Here is a 26,284-nt window from a genome sequence, read left to right on the forward strand (position 1 = left end):
CCCATTTGCCCTCTCCCCAGCAGAAAAAAAATAAACACTGAATTGACTAAGATATTATTTATTCTAACACTTTTCAGTGCTTTGATGAGAACTGAATTATGGAATGTATAATGCTTTGAATGGTGGGAAAAAGGTAGAGGCCACATTCCCAGAGCTGCCTACCTCTTATTTCCCTTCTAGTGGAGGAATTTTACCTCAGACCTTTTCACTCCAGAATATAGAATTTCTGCTAAATATTGGCCCTGGTAATAAGACAAATAGTCCAGCCAAAAAGAAAATATCAAATTCACTCATTTCCAGGATATAGTCCACAGGAATCTATAGTCACAAGTCATGTAGCTAAAAAGATTTTGCTACTACTAAATAATCAGCACTGATAGGTTTTTTTTTTTTGTCTTTTTGTAATTGTGGTAAAATACACATAACATTTATGATCTTACCCATTTTTTAGGTATACAGTTCAGTGGTATGAAATACATGTAACCATTACCACCATCCATCCTCATAACTCCTTTTCTTATAAAACTGAAACTCTATACCCATTAAACAATAACTCCTTTTTTCCCCTCTCTAGCAAACACCATTATACTTTCTGTCTTTATGATTTTGACTATTCTAAATATCTCATATAAGTGGAATCATACAGTATTTGTCTTTTTTGTGACTGGTTTATTTTACTTAACATACTGTCCTCATGGTTTATCTGTGTTATAGCATATTGCATAATTTCCTTCCTTTGTAAGGCTGAATAATATTTCACTGTATGTATGTATACCTACACACACACACACACACACACACATACACACTCACACACACACATATATATGTGTGTGTATACACACACAATAAAATATATATAACAAATATATATTTATGATCTTACAGTTTGTGAGTTCAAGCCCTGCATCAGGCTCTGTGCTGACAACTCAGATCCCAGAGCCTGCTTTGGTTTCTGTGTCTCCCTCTCTCTCTGTCCCTCCCCCACTCATGCTGTATCTCTCTCTGTCTCTCAAAAATAAATAAATGTTAAAATTTTTTTAAAGTTTTAAATGTTTATTTATTTTGAGAGAGAGAGGGAGAGCGTGCGTGCGTGCATGCTAGTGGGGGAGGGGCAAAGAGAGAGGCAGGGAGAAAGAATCCCAAGCAGTCTCCTCCCCTAACCGACTGAGCCACCCAGGTGCGCCAATTTATAGTTTTCTTTGTGCAAAGCCTTTCATCTCTCTGGTTAAATTCCAAAGTATTTACCCTTTTTGATGCTATTATAAATGGAACTGTTTTTATAATTTTCTCTTTAGGTTGTTCATTGTTTGTGTACAGAAATGTAACTGACTTGTGTGTTGACTTAGTATGTTGCTACTTTACTAAATTCATTTATTAGTTCTAGCAGGTGTACGTGTGTATAATCTTCAGAGTTTTCTCTATATATCGTATCACCTGCAAGCACAAAAATTTTACTTCTTCTTTTCCAATTTGGATATTCTTTTATTTCTTTTTCTTCCCTAATTGCTGTGGCTAGAACTTCCACTCCTATGTTGAACAGAAGTAGTGAAAGTAGGCATCCTTGTCTTGTTCTTGATCTTAGAGGAAAAGCTTTCAGTCTTTAACCTTTCACATCAAAGAGTACTGAATTATGCTAAATGTGCTTTCTGCATCAAATGACGTGATCATGTGTTTTTTCCCTTTATTCTGTTGATGGGGCATATTACAGGGGCTCCTGGGTGGCTCAGTCAATTGGATGTTCGACTTCGGCTCAGGTCATGATCTCACAGTTTGTGGGTTCAACAGCTCAGAGCCTAGAGCCTGCTTCAGATTCTCTCTCTCTCTCTCTCTCTCTCTCTCTCTCTCTCTCTCTCTTTCTGCCCCTCCCGTGCTTGTGCGCATGCTCTCTCAAAAACTGAATAAATAAACATTAAAAAAAAAAAAAGAAATCTCTCAACAAAGAAAAGCTGGAACCCAGTGGCTTCAGTGGTGAATGCTACCAAACATTTAAGTTTTTTTTTTTTTTAACATTTATTCACTGGGGCGCCTGAGTAGCTCAGTCGGTTAAGTGTCTGACTTCAGCTCTATTGTTTTTTAGTCTCTATTTCACTAATCTCTGCTCTAATTTTTATTATTCCCTCCCCTCTGGTAGTTATGGATTTGGTTTGGTCTTTTGAGTTGTAAAGTGGGCTGCTAGTTTGAGATGTTGGGTATTTTTTTTTAACTTTTTAAAATAAGATTTTATTTTTAAGTAATCTCTACACCCACTGTGGGGCACGAACTCACAACCCCGAGATCAAGAGTCACATGCTCTAACGACTGAGCCAGCCAGGTGCCCCGAGATCTCATTTTTTTAATGTAAGCATTTATAGCTATAAAATTTTCCCCTTAGCACTACTTTTGCTGCATCCCATAAGATTTGGTATGCTGTATTTTGTTTTCATTTGTCTCTAAGTATTTTCTAATTTCTCTTGTGGTTTCTTCTTTGATGCATTGGTTGTTTAAAAGTATGCTCTTTAATTTCCACTATTTTGTGAGTTTTCCAGTTTTCCTTTTCTTACTTACTACTGTCTTCACTCCATTGTGGTCAGAGAAGATATCTTGTATGAGATCTATCTTTCAAAATCTATTGAAACTTAATTTGTTGCCTAACATATGGTCTATCCTATAAAGTGTCTCATGTGTACTTGAGAGGGATATATATTCTGGTGTTGTTGGATGGTGTTCTGCATATGTCTGTTAAATCTAGTTAGTTTAAGTCTTCTAATTTTTTACTTATCTTTTGTCTGGTTGTTCTATCCATTATTGTGAGTGTAATACTGAAGTCTCTAACTGTTATTATACAAATATCTATTTCTCCCTTCAATTATGTTAGTTTTTGCTTCATACATTTAAAAATGTTTTTAAAGCTTATTTATTTTGAAAGGGAGAAAAAGGGAGAAGGGGAGAGAGAGAGAAAGCGAGGGAGAGAGTGTGTGTGCTTGAATGGGGTAGGGCAGAGAGAGAGAAGAGGAGAGAGTGAATCCCAAGTAGGCTCCACACTGTCAGCAAAGAGCCCAAGACAGGGCTCAAACTCACGAATCATGAAATCACGACCTGAGCCAAAATCAAGAGTCAGACACTTAACCAACTGAGCCACCCAGGTGCCCCCATACATTTTGATGGTCTGACATTAGGTGCATAAATATTTACAATTGTTCTATCTTCTTGCTGTATGCAATCTTTTTTTTTTTTTTTTTAATTTTAACGTTTATTTATTTTTGAGACAGAGACAGAGCATGAACGGGGGAGGGTCAGAAAGAGAGGGAGACACAGAATCCAAAACAGGCTCCAGGCTCTGAGCGGTCAGCACAGAGCCTGACGCAGGGCTCGAACTCAGGGACCATGAGATCATGACCTGAGCCGTAGTTGGACGCTTCACCGACTGAGCCACCCAGGCGCCCCTGCAATCTTCTTTTAAAATTGAAGTGTAAGGAACATACAGTGTTATATTACTTTCTGTATTAATATAAAAATTCAACAATTCTATGTATTTACCTAAGAAAATAACTTTTCCAAAACATAGTTTAGAAAAGTCAATAAGTGAGGGGAAATTTACTTTACATTTTTTTTGTTGTTGTTAATGCCATGAAGAACAACATCTGGAAAAAAGGTAAAACTATTTACCTACCTTTAAAAGATATGCATAATTTCATCCTGGCTGCAATAATTAGATTTGCTTTTCAAATTAGATTTAAGAAGAATGCCTTTCATAGCTACCAGAAGCAGAACATGCCAGATAAATGCAAAATACATGTGACTACATTCTTCAGAAACAAAGAATGCTTCAGTGAAATGAAAATTCTCACTCTTGTCAACAAATGCAAAGAGCCTTTAAAAGTGTGCACTTAACAATTTGAAGAGGAAACTCAATACAGTGGCAGAATTCAAGAGAATAAGAAGCCAGCTCACTACACCCTGTGTTGGCCAGACCCAAATGTTTATAGACAGTTGATAGTTCTCTGGATTAGAAGAATAACCTGCATGGTGGGAGGCAGAGACTGAGACCTCAGAAGGGCCAACAGCAGAAGATGTATACTTCAAGGTGATCAGTTAGAAACAGTTTTTTTTGTGTGTAATTTTTAAGTTTATTTATTTATTTTGAGAGAGAGCATGAGCAGAGGAGGGACAGACAGAGGGAAAGATAGAGAACCCCAAGCAAGCTCTGCACTGTCAGTACGGAGGCCAATGCGGGGCTCAAACCCACAAACCGCGAGATCGTAATCTGAGTTGAAATCGAGAGTCAGATGCTTAACCGACTGAGCCACCCAGGCACCCCTAGAACAAGTTTTTAATTTATGGAAAGCTCTAATTTTGTAAGCAAACAACAGATCACACACACACACACACACACACACACACACACACACACACACACTGAACTTACAGCAGTAAGTTCAATAAATATTCAGTTCATCTTTGAAATGTTAATGCCATCATTCTATTTCTTAAAACAGAAAAGCAAGGTGATAGAGCATCTTACTATCACATGGCTGAGGAGAAAAAATGCCTTGTATTTGCAACTTTTGTAAATATAAGATTGTTTCAAAATTTTATTTTATTTTATTTTTTTAAACGTTTATTTATTTTTCAGACAGAGAGAGACACAGCATGAACGGGGGAGGGGCAGAGAGAGAGGGAAACACAGAATCGGAAGCAGGCTCCAGGCTCTGAGCCATCAGCCCAGAGCCCGACGCGGGGCTCGAACCCGCGGACCGCGAGATTGTGACCTGAGCTGAAGTCGGACGCTTAACCGACTGAGCCACTAAGGCACCCCTCAAAATTTTAAAAGAGATAAAAATTAGGATTAAATCATCAGCTCACATTTACAATTGACTTCTATCTTGTTTCTCGTTTTTTTATTTAATACTCTTATTCTCTAGGACAATATGTTCTTTAACTAGAACGTACACTGAGGTAGAAGTGTATGTGTCCTTTTCTTATAGTCAAAAGATGGGCAATGCATAATGACATTTATTGTCATTATGATATTTAAATCCATACTAAAGTTATTTTACCAAATAAATGGAAGACATATCTCGAAAGTACAAATAACAGAATGAATACAAGATAAAAAAAACCAAAAACACAACAACTTGATGAGGTACCAAAGAGGAAAGATTTGGCCACAAATTGAATGAACTCATAATAAAATGCCATTGTGAAACTATATCTCACACAAAGACATGTCTGATTCTGTTTTCTTCCAACTGTCTTCAAGCAGTCTACTTGACTATCACACTGGTATTTCACATGTTCAAAGGTGAACTCCTCATATAAGTTCTGTTTTTCAACTACATCATTTCTAGTAGAGATATCAACACTCTCCTATTTTCATTTATTCATTCAATAAGCATTTACTGAGTACCAAACACATGCTAATTGCTGTGGATACTGAGATAAAAGATGTAACGCTTGCCCTCACAGGGCTGTCAGATGGAAGAAGATTGCCCACCTCTAGCCACTTGCCTGAAACAGCTTCCTGGATAGTTTTCTTGCCTCTTCTCATACTGCTTAACACTGCCATACTCTTTTCTGGCAATCATGTCATTCTTCTAGACAAAGATCTATCAAATAGAAACTCTGCTTTTAAGATATAGGCAATAATCCTCTATCACTGAAACACATCAACACCTACTTCTAGACTTTTGAGGGTATCTTTCCATTCTCTCCATCCTCCTATATTTGGAATGCTCTTCTGTTCTCCTATCTAAATCCCATTCATTCAAGATCCAGCTCTTCCAAGAGATTTCCCGAGAGTACTTTGGCCCCCACTGCTCTCTTTACCCCATCTACTGCAAACTTTGTTTTCATTGCTAGGTTTGAGGTATCATGGGGAAAAAACATGTTTTCAATGGTAAAGAACTTTCTCAGTAGATGGTGAGTAATTCTTCATGTCTATGAAAGACTAAAAAGGAAGAAACCAGGCTTAAAAACAGGAGAGGTTTTGGGTTGAACATGGAAACTAACTTCACAGAGGCAACTGGCTGGCTCAGTCAGTGGAGTATGCAACTCTTGACTTCAGGGTTGTGAGTTCAAGCCCTACATTGGGCATAGAGCTTGCTTTAAAAAATAAATAAATAAATAAAAATTAAAAAGAAAAATAACTTCACATTGAGTAATTTAAAAAGAAAAGGTTCAGTACTTCCAGCCCCCATTATTTTGGATTCCTCCAGAGGGTAACAGATTCCTGCTGGTCATATTTTGGATATAACCGGCATCCACTAATAGCTATGTAACCTTAGAAGTCACCTTCTGGAGGTGGGATCAAGATGGTAAAGTAAGAGGATCCTGAGCTCACCTCTTCCCACAGACACACCAAAATCTACAACTGTATATAAAACAATTATCTCTGAGAACAAACTGAAGGCAAGCAGAATAGATCATATACAACTAAGGATATAAACAAAAAGCCACATTAAGACATGTAGCACAGGTGGAGACTCAGTTTAGTTAGGACCCACACTTCCACCAATGGAAGGAATATTGCAACCATAGAGGCTCTTCCTAAGGAAGAAGAAGTCTGAGCCACACACCTGGCTCCATAGTCCAGGTGACCTGCACTGGGAAGACACACACCCATAAACTCTGGCTTTCAAAATCAATGGGACTAATGTCTGGGAGAGCTGGAAGGCAGTAGGAAACCGAGGCTCTGCTCTTAAAGGGCAAGTGCACATTCTTGCTCTTAGTCCCAACGCAGAAGCAGCAGTTTGAAAGTGCCTGGGTTACACATGAAGGAGATCCATTGACTAGTTTTATGGTGTGTGCTGGAGGGGCAGTGATCTGTTGGAATGTTCTCTGAAGATAGAAACACCGGTGGGCACTTTTAATTTTTTTACTTCCCTTCTTGCCTGGCTTGCCTGGCCATAGCAGGTGCCATTTCTGACGCTCTCCATCTACTGTACTAGTACAGCTAGCCCCATCCAACCTGCCCACCCTGGCCTGGAGTCCCTCCCACATGGCTCCCTGATCCACCACATCCCAGTCATACTCAGCACCAGAGCCATTCCCAAGTGCTCCTGCCGTGGAGTGCCAGCCCTGCATTTAGAATGCTTGCAATAGTCATAGCCAACCTGGCAGTCAGCTCTGCCAGAGGCCTGCCCAGCACACTAGCATGCTTACAGCTGCTGCAGCTGCCCCACAGACCCATGAGATTGCACTGATCATGACCAAGCCACAACAGGAAGGTGCATGTAGCCCATACAAGAAATATCCCTGAGGCACCTGAGCCAGGTGCCTCAGGGATGTTCGCAGTACTGGGCCCCAGGATGCCTTCTGCATAAAGCCACTCTGCCAAGACTGGTACATGTAACTGATCTAATATATAAAAACAAACAGAGAGTTACGTAAAATAAAAAGGCAGGAATATGTTCCAAATGAAAGAATGTGATAAAATCTCAGAAAAAGAACTAAACGAAATGGAAATAATCAGATAAAAAGTTCAAAGTAATAGCCATAAAACAATCTCACTGTACTCAAGAGAAGAATGCATGAACACAGCAAGAACTTCAACAAAGACAGGAAAAAAAAAAACAAAAAAACAATCAGAGCTGAAGAATTCAGTAAGTGAAATGAAAAATATACTAGAGGGAATCAACAGCAGATCAGAATGCAGAAGAATGGATCAGCGATCTGGAAGACAGGGTAGTAGAGATCACCCACTCAGAAGAGAAAAAAGAAAAAAAATTTTTTTTAATGAGGATAGTTTAAGGGACGCTGGGACAACATTAAGCATACTAACATTTCCATTATAGGGCTCCCAAAAGGAGAAAAGAGGGAGAGAAAGGCACAGAAAAACTATCTGAAGAAATAATTGCTGAAAACTTCCCTAACCTGGTGAGGGAAACAGACACCCAAGTCCAGGAAGCAAAAAGAGTCCCAAATAAGGTGCACCCAAAGAGACCCATACCAACACACATTATCATCAAAGTGTCATCAATTTAAAGATAAAGAGATAATCTTAAAAGTAGCAAGAGAAAAAAAAAATCTATTTATGTACAAAGGAACTCCCATAAGACTATAATTGATTTTTCAGCAGAAACTTTACAGGCCAGAAGGGAGTAGCACAATATATTCTAAATGCTAAAAGGAAACAACTTTCAACCAAAAATACTCCACCCAGCAAGGTTATCACTCAGAATTGAAGGAGACTTCTGCTTTTAAATTTTTTTTTTCAACGTTTTTTATTTATTTTTGGGACAGAGAGAGACAGAGCATGAACGGGGGAGGGGCAGAGAGAGAGGGAGACACAGAATCTGAAACAGGCTCCAGGCTCTGAGCCATCAGCCCAGAGCCTGACGCGGGGCTCGAACTCATGGAACGCGAGATCGTGACCTGGCTGAAGTTGGACGCTTAACCGACTGCGCCACCCAGGCGCCCCAGGAGACTTCTGCTTTTCCCAGAAAAGCAAAAGTCAAAGGAGACACCAAAGTGGCCCTATAGTAAATATTAAAGGGATTTCTTTAAGTGGAAAAGTACAAAATTAGAAATAAGAAAATTATGCCTTTTTAAAAGTTTATTTATTTTGAGAGAGAGTAAGAGCAAGTGAGCATGGGAGGGGAGGGGCAGAGAGAGAGAGAGAGGGAGAGAGGGAATCCTAAGCAGGCTCTGTGCTGACAGTAGAGAACCTGATGCAGGGTACGAACCCAAGAACTGTGAGATCATGACCTGAGCCAAAATCAAGAGTCAGATGCTTAACTGACTGAGTCACTTCGGTGCCCCAAGAAACTTATGAAAGAAACAAATCTCAATGATAAAAGTAAACATAAAGGTGGTGGATCAACCACCTACTTTAACTAGTCTGTAATCAAAATACAAAATTAGTAAAATCATCAGGACCTACAAAGAACATACAAAATAGTAAGATGTAAAACATGACATAAAAACATAAAATGTGGGGAGAGAGGAAGTAACAGTGTAGTGCTTTTAGAATGCATGAATTGAAGCAATCACTGACTTAAAATAGGCTGCTATATACATAAGATGTTATGTATGAACCACATGGTAACTACAAACCAAATACCTATAATTGATACACAAAAAATAAAGAGAAAGGAAAATAAACATAACACTAAGGAAATTCACCAAATCACAAGGGAAAAGAGCAAGAGAAGAAAAAAGGAACACAGAAGAACTACAAAAAACAACCAGAAGGCAACCAACAAAATGGCATAAGTACGTATCTATCAATAATTACTTTAAATGTAAGTGGACTAAATGCTCCAATCAAAAGACATAGGGTGACTTAATGGATAAAAAACAAGACCCATGTGTATGCTGCCTACAAGAGACTCACTTCATATCTAAAGACACATACAGACTGAAAGTAAAGGGATGAGAAAAGATATTCCATGTAAATGGAAATGAAAAGAAAGCTGGGGTAACAATATTTTACATGTGTAGAATATTTATATCAGACAAAATAGACTTTATTATTAGTTTCTAAGTATTTATTTTTAAGTCAGCCCTACACCCAGCGAGGGCCTCAAACTCACAACCCCAAGATCAAGAGTCCTATGCTCTGCTGAGATAGCCAGGTGCTCCAAGACAAGATAGACTTTAAAGCAAAGACTGTAAGAACAGACAAGGACATTACATAATGATAAAAAGATCAAGAAGAGGATATATTTTTACATGTGTAAATATCTATACACCCAACATAGAAGCGCCTAAATACAGAAAGCAAGTATTATCAGACATAAAAGAAGAAACCGACAGTAATACAATAATAGCAGGGAACTTTAACACTCCACCACTTCCATCAGTGGATAGATCACCCAGACAGAAAATCAATACGGAAACACTGGCCTTAAATCACACATTAGACAAGATGAACTTCATAGATATTTGCAAAACATTCCATCCAAAAACAGAATAGATTTTTTTTCTCAAATACACATGGAATATCTCCAGAATAGATCACATGTTAGGTCACAAAAAAGTCTCAATAAATTTAGTAAGACTGAAATCATATCACACATCTTTTCTAACTATAACAGTATGAAATTTGAAATCAATTACAAGAAGAAAATCAGGAAAAACACAAACATGTGGCTGAACAACATGTTATTAAATAACTAATGGGTCAATGAAGAAATCAAAAGGAAATAAAATACTTTGAGACAAACTGAAATAAAAACACAAAATCTATGGGACACAAAGGTAGTTTTAAGACAGAAGTTTACAATGACACAGGCCCACCTCAAGAAACAAGAAAAATCTCAAAACAATGTAACCTTACACCTAAAGGAACTAGAGAAAGAACAAAGCCCAAAGTTAGTACAAGGAAGGAAATAATAAAGGTTAAAATGAAAATGATATAGACACTAAAATAAAAAAATAGAAAACATCAATATAACTAGGAGCCAGTTCTTTGAAAAAAGAAATAAAATTGATAAGCCTTTAGTCAGACTCATCAAGAAAAAAAGAGGGAAGGCCCAAATAAATAAAATCAGAAATGAAAGAGAAGTTACAACTGATACCACAGAAATACAAAAAATCATAAACAAATAATTATTTGACAATAAATGCGACACCTAGAAAAACAGATAAATTCCTAGAAACATACAATCTTTCAAGACTGAATCAAGAAGAAATAGGAAATCTGAATAGACTGATTACTAGTAATGAAATTGAAGCAGTAATTTAAAAATTCCCAGCAAGAGTTCTCTTTCCCATCTTGCAAGATGGCTGGCGAAAAAGCTGAGAAGCCGGATGCTAAGGAGAAGAAACCTGAAGCCAAGAAGGCTGATGCTGGTGGCAAGGTTAAGAAGGGTAACCCCAAGGCTAAAATGCCAAAGAAGGGGAAGCCCCACTGCAGCCGAAACCCTGTCCTAGTCAGAGGAATTGGCAGATATTCCCGATCGGCTATGTATTCGAGAAAGGCCATGTACAAGAGGAAGTATTCAGCAGCTAAATCCAGGATTGAAAAGAAAAAGAAGGAGAAGGTTCTTGCTACTGTCACAAAACCAGTTGGTGGTGACAAGAATGGTGGTACCCGAGTGGTTAAACTTCGCAAAATGCCTAGGTATTATCCTACTGAAGATGTGCCTCGGAAGCTGTTGAGCCACGGCAAAAAACCTTTTAGTCAGCATGTGAGGAAACTGCGAGCTAGCATCACTCCTGGGACCATTTTGATCATCCTCACTGGGCGCCACAGAGGCAAGAGAGTGGTTTTCCTGAAGCAACTGAGCAGTGGCTTGCTACTTGTGACTGGACCTCTGTCCCTTAATCGAGTTCCTCTGCGTAGAACACACCAGAAATTTGTCATTGCCACCTCCACCAAAATTGATATCAGCAATGTGAAAATCCCCAAACACCTCACTGATGCTTACTTCAAGAAGAAGAAGCTGCGTAAGCCCAGACACCAGGAAGGTGAGATCTTCGACACGGAGAAAGAGAAATATGAGATTACAGAGCAGCGCAAGGTTGATCAGAAAGCTGTGGACTCGCAAATTCTGCCAAAAATCAAAGCCGTTCCTCAGCTTCAGGGCTACCTCCGCTCTGTGTTTGCTCTCACGAATGGAGTTTACCCTCACAAATTGGTGTTCTAAATTTCTTACAAAGAACCTAATTAAATAACAGATCCATCTCAAAAAAAAAAAAAAAAAAATTCCCAGCAAACAAAAGTCCACAACCAGACAACTTCACAGGTGAATTCTACCAAACATTTATGGAACTATTAACACCTATCCTTCTCAAACTATTCCAAAAACTAAAGAGGAAGGAATGCTTCCAAAATCATTCTAAAAGGCCAGCACTACCCCAATATAAAAAAAAAAAAAATCAAAGACACCACAAAGAAAGAAAATTACAAGCTAATACCCTGATGAATATAGATGCAGAAATTCTCAACAAAATATTAGCAAATCAAATTCAACAACACATTAAGAAAATCATACACCATCAAGTGGAATTTATTTCAAGGATGCAAGGATGGTTCAGTATCTGCAAATCAATCAGTATGATACACCACATTAACAAAAAGAAGGATAAAAATCAGTTGATTATGTCAATAGATGCAGAAAAAGCATCTGATAAAACTCAATTATCCATTTATAATAAAAATTCTTAACAAAGTGGGTATAGAGGGCACATACTTCAACATAATAAAGGGCACCTATGACAAACCCACAGCTAACATCATACCTAATGGTGAAAAGCGAAAAGCTTTTTCTCTGAGATCAGGAATGAGGGGGCCCCTCTTGCCACTACTAGACACATCAGACAAGAAAAAGTAACAAAAGATATCCAAATTGGAAAAGAAGAAGTAAAACTGTCATTATTTGTAGATTAAATGGTACCATATATAGAAAACCACAAAGACTTCACCAAAAAATTATTAAAATAAATTAATTCAGCAAAGTTGCAGGATATGAAATCTGTATACATAAATCTGATCCATTTCTATACACTAATAATGAACTATTAGTGAAATTAAGAAAACAATCCCATTTACAATTGTATTAATAAGAATAAAATGCCCAGGAATAAATTTAACCAAGGAGGTAAAAGACCTATACTCTGAAAAATGTAAGACATTGATGAAAGAAATTAAAGTTGACACAAATAAATGGAAAGGTAAACAATGCTTATGGACTGGAAAAATTAATATTGTTAAAAGGTCTATACCACTCAAAGCAATTTACAGATTAATACAATCTCTATCAAAATACAATGGCAATTTTTCACAGAACTAGTACAAGTAATCCTAAAATTTGTGTAGCCACAGAAGACTGAATAGTCAAAGCAATCTTGAGAAAGAGTAAAGCTGAGGTATAATGCTCTTTGATTTCAAACTATACTACAAAGCTATAGCAATCAAAACAGTAATAATATTGGCATAAAGACACATAGTTCAATTGAACAGAAGAGAGTCTAGAAATAAATCTACAATTATACAATTAATTTTTGACAAAGAATATGCAATAAAAAAATGACAGTCTTTTTAATAAATAGTATTGGGAAAACTGGACAGCTACATGCAAAAGAATGAAACTGAACCAATTTTTTTTTACACCATATACAAAAATAAACTCAAAATGGATTATACACCTAAATGTGAGACCTGCTCTCACCAGGAACTGAATCTCCCAGCACGTTGATCTTGGATTTCCCTGCCTCCAGAATTGTAAGAAATAAATTCCTTCTGTTTAAGCCACTCAGTCTATGGTATTTTGTTATAGGAGCCTGAGGTGAATAAGACAGGTTGTTTTTGTTTTTGTTTTTGTTGTTGTGGTGGTGGTGGTGGTTGAGTTGTAAGAGTTCTTTATATATTCTGGACATTGACTCCTTATCAGCTATATGATTTGCAAAAATTTTGATGTAGCTTAATTTATCTGTTTTTGTTGTTGTCTGTGAACACTGGTTTTTAAGCCTTCATAGTTTGGGTTGGTTATATTAAACTACTACTTTTAACTTATGAATTTCCCAATAAATGGCATTTGGATAAAATAAGAGATAATTAGGGGCACCTGGGAGGCTCAGTTGGTTGAGTGTCTGACTCTTGATTTCAGCTCAGGTCATGATCCCAGAGTTGTGGGATTGAGCCCCATGTCAGGTTCCATGCTCAGCGTGGAGATTCTCTCTCTCTCTCTCTCTCTCTCTCTCTCTCTCTCTCTCTGCCCCCCCACCCCTCTCACATGTGCTCCCTCTCTCTCTCTAAAATAAAAATAAATAAATAAAAGATAATGAATACAACATCTTTTTTTATTACCTGGAGCTGCATTAGTTTTAATAATATGCTGCTCACTATTCAATTCTCTACTACAAACCAGAATTGAATCTGCAAACTTGTAAAGATGAGTTCAGGCATGCTCAGTGAAATGATGCTAACTCAATGCTGGTTTATTCTGTTGTAAGTGGTGAAGAATGCCAGAATAATCTGTAGTGGTCAAGCATACAAAAAAATCAACTTTTTACACACCTCTAGCTATAAGGGGCATTCAAGTGGCACTTAAGAAGTTTCTTTTCTTTGAGTAAGACTAAAGCAATTAGATTTAGAAATAGCCTGGGAAACATACTGAATGTAAGAAATTGCAATAAACAAGTAAATTTTTATTTTTAAAAATGGGTCCTACCAGGTTTTTCTTCATTTATTATTTCTATTTCTTATTTCATTCATTTCTTCTTATTATTTGTATCATTTCTTTTTTTTAATATATGAAATTTATTGTCAAATTGGTTTCCATACAACACCCAGTGCTCATCCCAAAAGGTGCCCTCTTCAATACCCATCACCCACCCTCCCCTCCCTCCCAACCCCCAACAACTCTCAGTTTGTTCTCAGTTTTTAACAGTCTCTTATGCTTTGGCTCTCTCCCCCTCTAACCTCTTTTTTTTTTTTTCCTTCCCCTCCCCCATGGGTTTCTGTTAAGTTTCTCAGGATCCACCTAAGAGTGAAACCATATGGTATCTGTCTTTCTCTGTATGGCTTATTTCACTTAGCATCACACTCTCCAGTTCCATCCACGTTGCTACAAAAGGCCATATTTCATTCTTTCTCCTTGCCACATAGTACTCCATTGTGTATATAAACCACAATTTCTTTATCCATTCATCAGTTGATGGACATTAGACTCTTTCCATAATTTGGCTATTGTTGAGAGTGCTACTATAAACATTGGGGTACAAGTGCCCCTATGCATCAGTACTGTATCCTTTGGGTAAATTCCTAGCAGTGTTACTGCTGGGTCATAGCGTAGGTCTATTTTTAATTTTTTGAGGAACCTCCACACTGTTTTTTGTATCATTTCTTAAATGATCTTTTTTCTTATTAATAGAAGTCTACAAAAACCCTCTGCTAGTCATATTAATGATTTATTGCCAACAACTTTAAAAACAGTGGTCTATATGGTTCCTAATGGCTTGACAATTCAGTGTTGTGAATGAGAATAAACTTGCATTGCCTCATCATTATGTAATTTTTGGAACAACAATTATCCCAGTAGATGCCAAGTCGATACGTAAAGCTGAAAATTAACCCAAAGATCTTTACATTTGGCCTACTAGAAAATTTCAGAATCTTTTGGAATCTTTTTTTAACTCTAATGGGAATAAGCTTATGATGCCTCTGTAGTGCCTCTGGTAATTTCAGCTAAAATTTTTTCTGGGTTTGTATCCCTTAGCCCTATGCAAAAGAGTGACACATCACTGTCAGATTTTCCCTAAGAGAAAGTAAGAAATTAAGCTTCAAGCCAATTTTTTTTATGCTAACCAACACAGAAAAATATTGTCAATAAACCTCAGTTACTGATGAAAAGAAACTTTTTATATAAAGTTATAGTTTACAAGAGGGGTAAACATCAACAAACCCCTGATAATTCATCATTAAGGAAGCATTCCCTTTAGCCAGTTTCTCCACATTGAGCATGCTTATTATCCATTCTCTGTATTGTGCAGAATGGTTCATGTGATTGAGTTCAGAGGATACAAGTTTGGTAACATTTATTTTTTTTATTTTTATTTTTCCTTTTAATTTTTTTAATGTTTTATTTTTGAGAGAGAGAGAGAGAGAGAGCGTGTGTGCACGTGAGTGAGCAGGGGAGGGGCAGAGAGAGAGGGAGAAGCAGATCTGAAGCAGGCTCCAGGCTCTGAGCTGTCAGCACCGAGCCCAATGTGGGGCTCAAACCCACAAACTGCGAGATTGTGACTGGAGCTGAAGTTGGAAACCTAACCAATTGAGTCACTCAGGTGCCCCAAGTTTGATAAACATTTAGAACTTACCAGGACTATTTCTTGTGGAAAAAAGTTGTTTTATAAAACCATTTAAAGGAGATAATAATCTCTCATAATTTTTTTCTTTTAATGGCAGTAGGTATTGGTACCCTTTTAACCACATGCCCGCTACTCCGTGAGTATTCATTATATTCATTGTATTTAAGCTTTGTATTTAGGAAGTGAAATACTGACCAATCTATAAGGATTCAAATTATCTATCAAAATGAATGACAAACCTAAGTACAAAACTGAAGGCTGAAATGTTCAGTTGATAGTGTCCTAAAAGGCAATAAAAACGTACTTTTTTATTACTCAAGATAGTTCTGGAGACTTGAGTCAAAACTGGGCTAATATTGGCATATCTGCACTTTCTTAAAGCAATCTACCATTGTATGTATGTACGTATCATTGACATACAACATTCTATCAGATTCATGTATACAACATAATACAATCTGCCATTTTATTTTATTTTATTTTATTTTATTTTATTTTATTTTATTTTATTTATTTTTTTTAACATTTATTTTTGAGACAGAGAGAGACAGAGCATGAACGGGGGAGGGTCAGAGAGAGAGGGAGACACAGAATCTGAAACAGGCTCCAGGCTCTGAGCAGTCAGCACAGAGCCCGACGCGGGCCTGGAACTCACTGACCGCGAGATCATGACCTGAGCCGAAGTCGGCTGCTTAACCGACTGAGCCACCCAGGCGCCCCACAATCTGCCATTTTAAATCTTTGAGTCGGTAACTGGATTCTTTTTTTTAGTGTTTATTTAATTAAGTAGAAAATTAATTTAATTAAGTACAGAAATGCTATAGAATATAATAAACAAACATACCTCCTGGGCTGTGACCGGCATTCCTCCTCCCCACTGTCTGCCTCCTGCATAAACAGGAAAAATGATAAAAAAATTATTTAAAACCTGAGGTCTCATATCATAATATCAACAATGCAATTTTACTAAGCTTTGTATGTAGGAGCATCTCATTCACGTTGTGCACTTGAACGAATTCTCTCCATAAATAGCAACTTCAACCACCCCAGAAGGTTGATATGTATCAGAATTTATTTCTGGAGGAAACTTCAACAATAGTTTTACAAACAAATTTCATTGATAACAAAATACTAACAATTAAAAGAACTATACCTCTGAAAACCGACTAAAGATGTTATGCTATTGTTATGTTACTTCAAATTCAAAATAAGTGGGCATTCTGATTACTATCAGCAAATCTCATCAAGATGACCTATTAATAATTCTGATCCCCAAAGAACAACCTAAACAATGAGCACCACTTCACAAAATGCTCATGATCAAATCACCAACAGTATCACCATCAACACAATGGCTACTACTTATTGAGTATTTATCATGTGCCAGGCACCTTGCTCAACACTTTAAGTATATTGTCTTATTTATAAGTTCTAGAAGGTTGATGGTACTATATTTCTCATGAATTCTACCACACACACACACACACACACACACACACACACACACAGCTTAGGATAAGTATCTTCAATCAATAAAAAAGTACTGAATCATTGTTTAATTACAATGTTTAGTTTTCTTAGTAGCACATAAAATAGTTGAGGGTGTTATAACATGGCAATTAGACTCAATGAAATATGGATTTTACAGATGAAGAAAATGAAATCCAGAAAGTAGAAATAAATAAGTTGTTTAAGGAAATTCACATGGTGAAGTAGAATTAAAACTAATAAAAATACTACCTCCCAACACATTGTAAAAGCTTACCCCTCCCTGGCCTAGGTCAGGACTTACAAGTTATTATATAGATTTTCATGGACACAAGAATATTGACATAAAGGAAAAGTGAGAAAAGATGTAAGAAATAATAATACTAAGGCGCTAAATGTTTCTTTAAATTTGCTCCCTGACATTTTACATTTGTTTTTTGGTCACTTTTGCTCTATTTGGCAAACATAAAAAAAAATTCACTTTTGCTGAATTTCAAGCAGTATGTGTACTGTCTGCCAATGAGCCACCTACATTTTTGAGTTTATGGAACTATCTCCATTCACCTCTGTTATCATTCTGTCTCCATTCCTGAGCAGCTACTATAATTTAAAACTCTACAATTTTTATTCCCATTTTATTTTCATTATTGATTTCAGGCATGCCTATTATTTTCCACAAAGGGAAGAACACAGCAAAGAGGGAAGACAGATTAAATGTCATAATGCGCTCAACTATTTGCTGTAGGGGAGGTTTTAGGTTCAGAAGTATTCCCTTTAGGGATTGAAAAGAAAGGTGTCACAGGAAAAGAACTGATTATCTCTAGAGTCAATAGTCAGAACCCAGAAACCAAGTGAAAAGATTCAGATAAGCAAATGTAAATGTTAGATTTTGACTCCCAAAGGAACTATAATCAATAGAAATGATTTCCTGTAATCTCATTTTTCAAATAGTGCTTCATTATTATTACTGGTTAATAAAGCTCAACTTCTGATATATTCTTATCATATTTTTAATTATATGAACAATTATACAAAGGTTATATTTAAGATAAATGTAAGTTACGAGGTGCAATAAGATAATGAATACCTGTGAATACCATTCCACTTAAGAGCTAAAACAGTATCAATCCCTTTGCATCTCTGTGCTTATTAGCTATCTCCCATTCCTATCTTCTCCTGATGTGACTACTATCTTGAATTTTAATTATCATTTTCTTGCTCTCACTCTACTATAAAAAAATTCAAACATACAGAAAGGTTGAAAGTTCTTGTAGTGAATCTGTATATTCATTACATATATATATATATATATATTCTACCATTAATATTTTATATACTTGCTTTATTACATATTATTTTTCTGCCCATCCATCAATCCATCTTCAAAGCAGGATACAGACATCAGTATGTTTGTCCTTAAATGTGTATAATTAATTAGAATTCAGTATTATAGTTTTTTTTCTTTTATGGTAAAATTTATACACAATGAAATGCACAAATCTTAAGTGCATCATTCAATGAGTTTTGAAAATTTATGTATCTGTGTAACCCAAACTTCTATCAAGAAATGAAACATTTTTATCACTTCAGAAATTTTTCTTGGGCCTCTTCTCAGTCAACACCTGGTACCACCTACTCCTAGAGGCAACTACTCTTCTGATTTTTCTACAAACTTTTCCTCCCAAATTAGTACATAGCATATGATTCCACTTATATGATTCCACTGTTCATATAAATAAAATCATATAGTATGTACTGTCTTGTGTGAAGCTTCTTTTATGCAGCATTATGTTTTAAGATTCATCCATGTTGCATTTAACAGGAGTTCATTTCTTTTTACTCCTGAGGATTCCATGCATTCACCAGTTTGTTTATTCATCTCCTATTGATATATATGCTTCGGGTGTTTGAATTTTTGTCCATTATGAATAAAGCTGCTATATGCATTCCTTTGTGGGGTTTTGGTAGAAATATGTTTTTGTTTCTTCTGGGTAATGGGATAGATGCATGCACAGTTTTATAGGAAAGTGCAGGCCTTTTCCCAAAGAGATTCTAACACTTTACACTCATCAACAACGTATGAAAGTAGCAATTACAGTTTAATTAGCAATTTTCTTCTCCAATGGTTATTGTTTTCCATGTCCTTAGAAACTTTTGCTTAGCCTTTAGTCACAAAAATACTCTACCATATTTTTTTTAAGATTAAAAAAAATTTTAAGTCATCTCTCCACCCAACATGGAGCTTGAACTCATAAACCTGAGATCAAGAGTCATGCGCTCTACTGACTGAGCAATCCAGGTGCCACTCTACCATATTTTTTAAATAAAAGCTTTATGGTTTTATATATAAGGTCTATAACTCATGCTGAAATAAATATTTGTATATGATGTGAGGTAGAGGTGAGGAGTGAGGTTCATATTTTTCCACATGGATATCCAGTTTTAAGTACCATTTGTTTATGACTTTCCTTTCCCATGGATTACTTGGCTCCTTTGTAAAAAATCAAATGACTGTACAGGTGATCTCTACTTCTGGGTTCTTTATTCTGTTCCATTGATCTATTTGTCAATGTTTATGCCAGGACCACATTATCCTGATTACTGTACTTTATAGTACGTTTTGAAGGAAATATAAATCCTCTAACTTGGTTCTTCTTTTTCAAGATGGCTTTATTTTCTATAAGATTTTTTGTCTTGAAAGCTATTTTATCTGATATTAATAGAGCCACTACAGACTTATTTATGCTCACTATGTTGAGCATATTTATGCTCACTTATTTATGCTCTGTTTGCAAGACATATTTTTCAATCACTTTATATTTTAATGAATGTCTCATAAACAAAATATAGTTATATCTTGCTTTATTTTTATTTTATTCATTGTGACAATCTTTGCCTTTTATTTTTTCTTAAAAACTTTTTTTTAATGTTTATTTATTTTTGAGAGATAGAGAGGCAGAGCACAAGTGTGAAAGGGACAGAGAGAGAGGGAGACACAGAATGCAAAGCAGGTTCCATGCTCCAAGCTGTCAGCACAGTGCCTAACGTGGGGCACAAACTCACAAACTATGAGATCATGACCTGAGCCAAAGTGAGACACTTAACCGACTGAGCCACCTGGGTGCCCCTTTGCCTTTTAATTGTAGTGTTTTGTTCATTTACATTTAATGTAATTTGATATAGTTAGATTTGGGTCTACAACGTTACTATTTATTTTGTTTGTCATCTACCTTTTTATTCCTTTGTTACTCTTTTTCTGTCTTCTTTTATGTTATTTGAACATTTTTTAGAATTTCATTTTAATTTACTTTATTTTTATTTATTTTTTAATTTTTTTTAATGTTTATTTATTTTTGACAGAGAGAGAGAGATGAAGCATGAGCGGGGGAGGAGCAGAGAGAGAGGGAGACACAGAATCCGAAACAGGTTCCAGGCTCTGAGCTGTCAGCACAGAGCCTGAGTGGGGCTCGAACTCACAGACCGCGAGATCATGACCTGAGTTGAAGTTGGACGTTCAACCAACTGAGCCACCCAGGCGTCCCTTAATTTACTTTATTGGTTCTACCTCTTTTCATTATTTTTTTTATTCCATTGTTTTTTTAAATTACATGTCTGTATTCATTCTTTTTCAAGATTTTTTTATTTTTATTTTCTAATATAATTTATTGTCACGTTGGCTAACATACAGTGTATACAGTGTGCTCCTGGTTTTGGGGGAAGATTCCCATGATTCATCGCTTACATACAACACCCAGTGCTCATCCCAACAAGTGCCCTCCTTGATGCCCATCACCCATTTTCCCCTCTCCCCTGCCACACCTCCATCAACCCTCAGTTCTCTATATTTAAGAGTCTCTTATGGTTTGCCTCCCTCCCTCTCTGTAACTATTTTTTTCTCCTTCCCTTCCCCCATGGTCTTCTGTTAAGTTTCTCAAGTTCCGCATAGGAGTTAAAACATATGATATCTTTCTTCCTCTAACTTGTTTCACTTAGCATAATACCCTTCAGTTCCATCCACGTTGCTGCAAATGGCAGGATTTCATTCTTTCTCATTGCCAAGTAGTATTCCATTGTATTCAAGATTTTATTTTTAAGTAATCTCTACACCCAATGTGGGGCTTGAACTCACAACCCTGAGATCAAAGTCACATGCTCCAAAGACTGAGCCAGCCAGGTGCCCCATGTCTATATTCTTAAACAATGTATTATTTAGTTTTGATTAAGAGATTTAAAAATTGGCCCCAATGTTTAAATTTTTAAACTGAGCCTGGGTGGCTCAGTTGGTTAACCATCTGACTTTTGATTTTGGCTCAGGTCATGATCTCATAGTTAATGTGTTTGAGCCCTGCATCAGGCTCTGCTCTGACAGTGTAGAGCCTGCCTGGGATTCTCTGTCATCCTGTCTCTCTGCCCGTCCCCCTGCTCATGTGCACAAGCACTCTCTCTCAAAATAAATAAATAAATACACATTTTAAAAAGAGACCTTTAAATATTGTATTATATGTATGTGGTCTTCCCAATATGCTTTTTAACACTAAGTATTATGCTAACAAGATTCATTTACTTATTACATATAGCCATAGTTCATTTTTACTGGTGTAAAATACTTAGATAGATTGTTTCCAATATTTGGTGACATCAATCATGCCGCTATAAACATTCTTGTAAATGTCTTTTGGTCTACATGTATAGGAGTGTACCAGGGATTGGAATTGCAGGGTCACATAGTAAACAAAGGTTAACATTTACAAGATACTGCCAAATTATTTTCCAAGATGGTTGTGCTGATTTATACTCTTACCAGGAGTGTATTACTAGCCTATTGCTAGCTTCACACTCTTATCCTCATACCTAAAATGAGCAGACCAATAGGGAGATAATTCAAATTATTTTCAGTTCTTTGGTGGATTTTTCTAAGGGAATTTTTGTGAAAGTATGTGGAGAAGGAAAAAACAAAAATACCCTTGGTACTTCTTAGGGGGCACACACAGCCAAAACTAGTTACATCTGCAGAGGAGAACTAGCATTTATTGAGCATCACTATGGCTCAAGTGCTTTATATGTTATTTTATTTAATATGCACCATAGTGGGACGTGTTCAAAGTCACGATGCCAATAAATGGTATAGTTAGGATTTGAACTCACGTCTATCTTTCTGTTACAACCAAGTTTCCTGTAATCTAAGAATCTGACATTAATACCTACATTCAGAGTCAGGGGCTAGGGAGTGAGCCATAAAAGAAAGCATTTCTTTTTTCAGGACTTAAAATAAAATAATATCCTCTGTCATTTTTCTATGACTTCAACACTTTAAAATAGTGCCAAAGGAGTGGAAATTTTCTTTTGGCACACACAAAAAAGCAAGTCAGAGTAGTATTTCTTTTGTTTCTTTTTTTTTTTTTTTTAAGTTTAGTTTTGGGGGGGGAGGGAGGGAGGGAGGGAGAGGGAGAACACGTGAGTGGGGGAGGGGCAGAGAGAGAGAGAGAGAGAGAGAGAGAGGGAGAGAGAGAAGGAGACACAGGATCTGAAGCAGGCTCCAGGTTGCAGGTTGTCAGCACTGAGTTTGACATGGGGTTTGAACCCACAAACCATGAGATCATGACCCAAGCTGAAGTCAGATGCTCAACCAACTGAGCCACCCAGCTGCCCCCAGAGTAGTGTTTCTAACACAAGATCCTCAGCATTTTTTTCTTTCTTTTTTAGATTAATATTACAATCATCATGGCAGTGAATGATGAGCCAGTTGTTAGATTTTTTTTAATTTTTTTTTTTTTCAACGTTTTTTATTTATTTTTGGACAGAGAGAGACAGAGCATGAACGGGGGAGGGGCAGAGAGAGAGGGAGACACAGAATCGGAAACAGGCTCCAGGCTCGGAGCCATCAGCCCAGAGCCTGACGCGGGGCTCGAACTCACGGACCGCGAGATCGTGACCTGGCTGAAGTCGGACGCTTAACCGACTGCGCCACCCAGGCGCCCCACCAGTTGTTAGATTTTTAGGAATCTTGTGACACTCACATTGGTAGCGTGAAATTGGCCATGGTGGGAGTATTTACCAGGAAAATGAGCAAGTGCTGCAAGTCAGCCCCCACCCAGAGAAAAGTTTTTTAAACAATTACCAGTACATCATGAGGTGTGGGACCTAAGAATGTATACATTCTATTTATTTTTTTAACGTTTGGTTGAGAGTGCGGGGGCACAAGTGGGGAAGGGGCAGAGAGACGGGGACAGAGGATCTGAAGCAGGCTCTGCACTAACAGCAGCGAGCCCGATGTGGGGCTCGAACTCATGGACCATGAGATCATGACCTGAGCCGAAGTCTGATGCTCAACTGACTGAACCACCCAGGTACCCCAGAATCTGTACATTTTAAAAGCTTCATAGATAACTAACAAACAGTTAAGATTGAAAATCTTTGTCTTAAACAATTGGAAAAACATTTTAAAGTCTGGGATACACATAGCTACTACTCCCTCAAGGTAACTGTGCTAGTTACAAGGGAGATCAGTGGTGATGGGCACTTAGCTCTCCAACAGGGTCTATTGTCCCCCTTCCTAGACTGAAAGTCTGCAAGGGCAGGACTGTGTTTGCATAGTGGCAGTCATATGCTTAGCAGATATTATATGAATTAATAAATATTGCCCAAGGTATCATAACCACTAAGTGGCAGAATTAGGAATAAGCCTTGGGGCTAACTTCAATATATTATGTGCTTCATCTCCATTAAATTATTGGTCATATCCTTGGTTTGTCAATCCAAGATGAGTACTTAAAATTGGGTAGAGATCAAGCAGTATCTGATTTCAAACTATACTACAATGCTATAGTAATCAAAACGGTATGGTACTGGCATAAAAACAGACACATAGATCACTGGAAAAGAACTGATAACCTCGAAATAAACCCACACTTTATGCTCAATGTACTCCTACAACAAAGGAGGCAACAATATACAATGGGAAAAGACAGTCCCTTCAATAAATGGTATTGGCAAAACTGAACAACTACATGCAAAATAATGAAACTAGAGCTTTCCTGCACCATACACAAAAATATTTCAAAATGGATTAAAGACTTAAATGTAAGACCTGACCTGAAACCATAAAACTCCTAAAAGAGGCAATAATCTCTAAGACATCAACCTTAGCAATATTTTTCTAGATATGTCATCCAATGCAAGGAAAATAAAAATAAACAGTTGGGACTATATAAAACTAAAAGGCTTTTGCACAGCAAAGGAAATCATCAACAAAATGAAAAGGCAACCTCCTGAATGGAAGAAGATATTTGTAAATAATATAACCAATAAGGGGTTAATATCCAAAATACGTAAATAACTCACAGAACTTAACACTCCAAACTAATATGATTAAAAAATGGGCAGAGGACCTGAATAGACATTTTTCTAAAGACTTATAGATGACCAACAGATACATGAAAAGATGCTCAACGTCACTCATCATCAGGGAATTGCAAATCACAACCACAATGAGATATCACCTCATACCAGTCAGAATGGCTAGTACCAAAAAGATAAGAAATAAATGTTAGCAAGGATGTGTAGAAAAGGGAACCCTCATGCACTGTTGGTAGGAATGTCAACTGATGCAACCACTCTGAAAAACAGTATCGAGGTTCCTCAAAAAACTACAAATATAAGTACTATATAATCCAGTAATCCCACTTTTGGGCATTTATCCAAAAAAATGAAAACACTAATTCAAAAAGATAAATGCAGCCCTATGTGTATTGCAGTGCTATTTATAATAACCAAGATATGGAAGCAACCTAAGTGTCCAAAAGTAGACAAACACATAAAGAAGATGTGATATAAATGGAAAATGGAGTATTACTCAGCCGCAACAAAGGAGATCTTGCCATTTGCAACAACATGGATGGACCTAGAGGGTATTATGCTAAATAAATCAGGCAGAGAAAGATAAATACCATATGATTTCACTTATATGAGGAATCTAAAAAACAAAACAAAACAAACAAATAAGCAACAACAGCAACAACAAAAAACCAAAAAGAGAAATAGACTCATAAATATAGAAAAAAACCCTAGTGGTTGCCAGAGGGATGGGGGGGAGGGGGTGGGTGATTCATGAAATTCATGAAATAGGTGAAGAGAATTAAGAAGTACAAACTTCTAGTTATAAAATAAATCACAGGGATGTAAAGTACGGCATAGGGAACATAGTCAATAACATTGTAATAACCTTGTATGGTGACAAATGGTAACTACACTTATCTGGTGAGCATTTCATAATGTATATAACTGTGGAATCATTATGTTATATATCTGAAAGTAGTAAAATATGCCAACTATACTTCAAAAAAGCAAGCAAGCTAGCAAGCAAGCTGTCCAAAAACACAGGCAGAAGGGTAATGAAGGAACACGGATTACCTGCCAAATATTACTAAACTAACAGCATAATTATTTCAAATTTTCCAAAGTCATTTTCGAACTGAGGAGTTGATAAATACAGTTAATGGCTCTGAAAAAGAAATAAGAATTTTTTTAAATATGAAATTTATTGTCAAATTGGTTTCCATACAACACCCAGTGCTAGAAATTGGAATATTTAAGACATTGATGTACTGCTAAGACTAGTTTGATAGGGGAAAATGCATTACTATTTTCCGAGTATTCATATTTAAATCTAGACAATTAGCTATTCAGCCACCCATAGGGGAAGGGATAGAGTGAGGATCTGGGATATCTTTGGGGAAATAAATAATCAACATATTCACTAAAAGCTGCTGGAGTCCAGAGGAGACAAAAGGAAGTGTGAGACAGTACCATAGTCAAGGAGTTTATCTTCCTGAAGAGATAAGGCTATTATTATATTTGAAGAGTGGATCCAAAATTTACAGTATAAATGCATGGCACAGTGAGTACATTTCACAGAAGTTCAGGAGATATGGTGGTATACTGTTCATAGGAACAAGTGAGCTATGAGTCCAATATTGAAGGAAGCGTAAGATCTGAAGAGGCACGGAGACTGACAGGGCATCTGAGACATGAACAAAAGGAAGGAAAGCAGGAATATGTCTGA

At 36.8% G+C, this 26,284-nt stretch overlaps 2 protein-coding genes across 5 annotated transcripts in view; one reads left to right on the forward strand and one right to left on the reverse strand.

Annotated features, from left to right (window-relative positions):
• SSH2 (slingshot protein phosphatase 2) overlaps positions 1-26,284 on the reverse strand; it is a 264,730-nt gene that overhangs the window by 143,358 nt on the left and 95,088 nt on the right. For all 4 annotated transcript variants that reach the window (XM_058704062.1, XM_058704059.1, XM_058704058.1 and 1 more), the window contains one exon: positions 16,580-16,623. In XM_058704062.1, coding sequence (XP_058560045.1) covers positions 16,580-16,623 — 44 coding nt within the window. The remainder of the gene's footprint in view (positions 1-16,579; positions 16,624-26,284) is intronic.
• On the forward strand, positions 10,680-11,603 carry LOC131497627 (large ribosomal subunit protein eL6). Its single transcript, XM_058704086.1, has one exon. The coding sequence runs from the start codon at positions 10,707-10,709 to the stop codon at positions 11,571-11,573; it is 867 nt and encodes a 288-aa protein (XP_058560069.1). The 5' UTR covers positions 10,680-10,706; the 3' UTR covers positions 11,574-11,603.

This window comes from Neofelis nebulosa, chromosome 16 (assembly GCF_028018385.1).
Source record: "Neofelis nebulosa isolate mNeoNeb1 chromosome 16, mNeoNeb1.pri, whole genome shotgun sequence".
Classification (NCBI taxonomy): Eukaryota; Metazoa; Chordata; class Mammalia; order Carnivora; family Felidae; genus Neofelis; species Neofelis nebulosa.

What these genes read in the sequence shown, in the direction of transcription:
- LOC131497627 (XM_058704086.1), top strand. Translation starts at nt 10,707, where the DNA reads ATGGCTGGCGAAAAAGCTGAGAAGCCGGATGCTAAGGAGAAGAAACCT.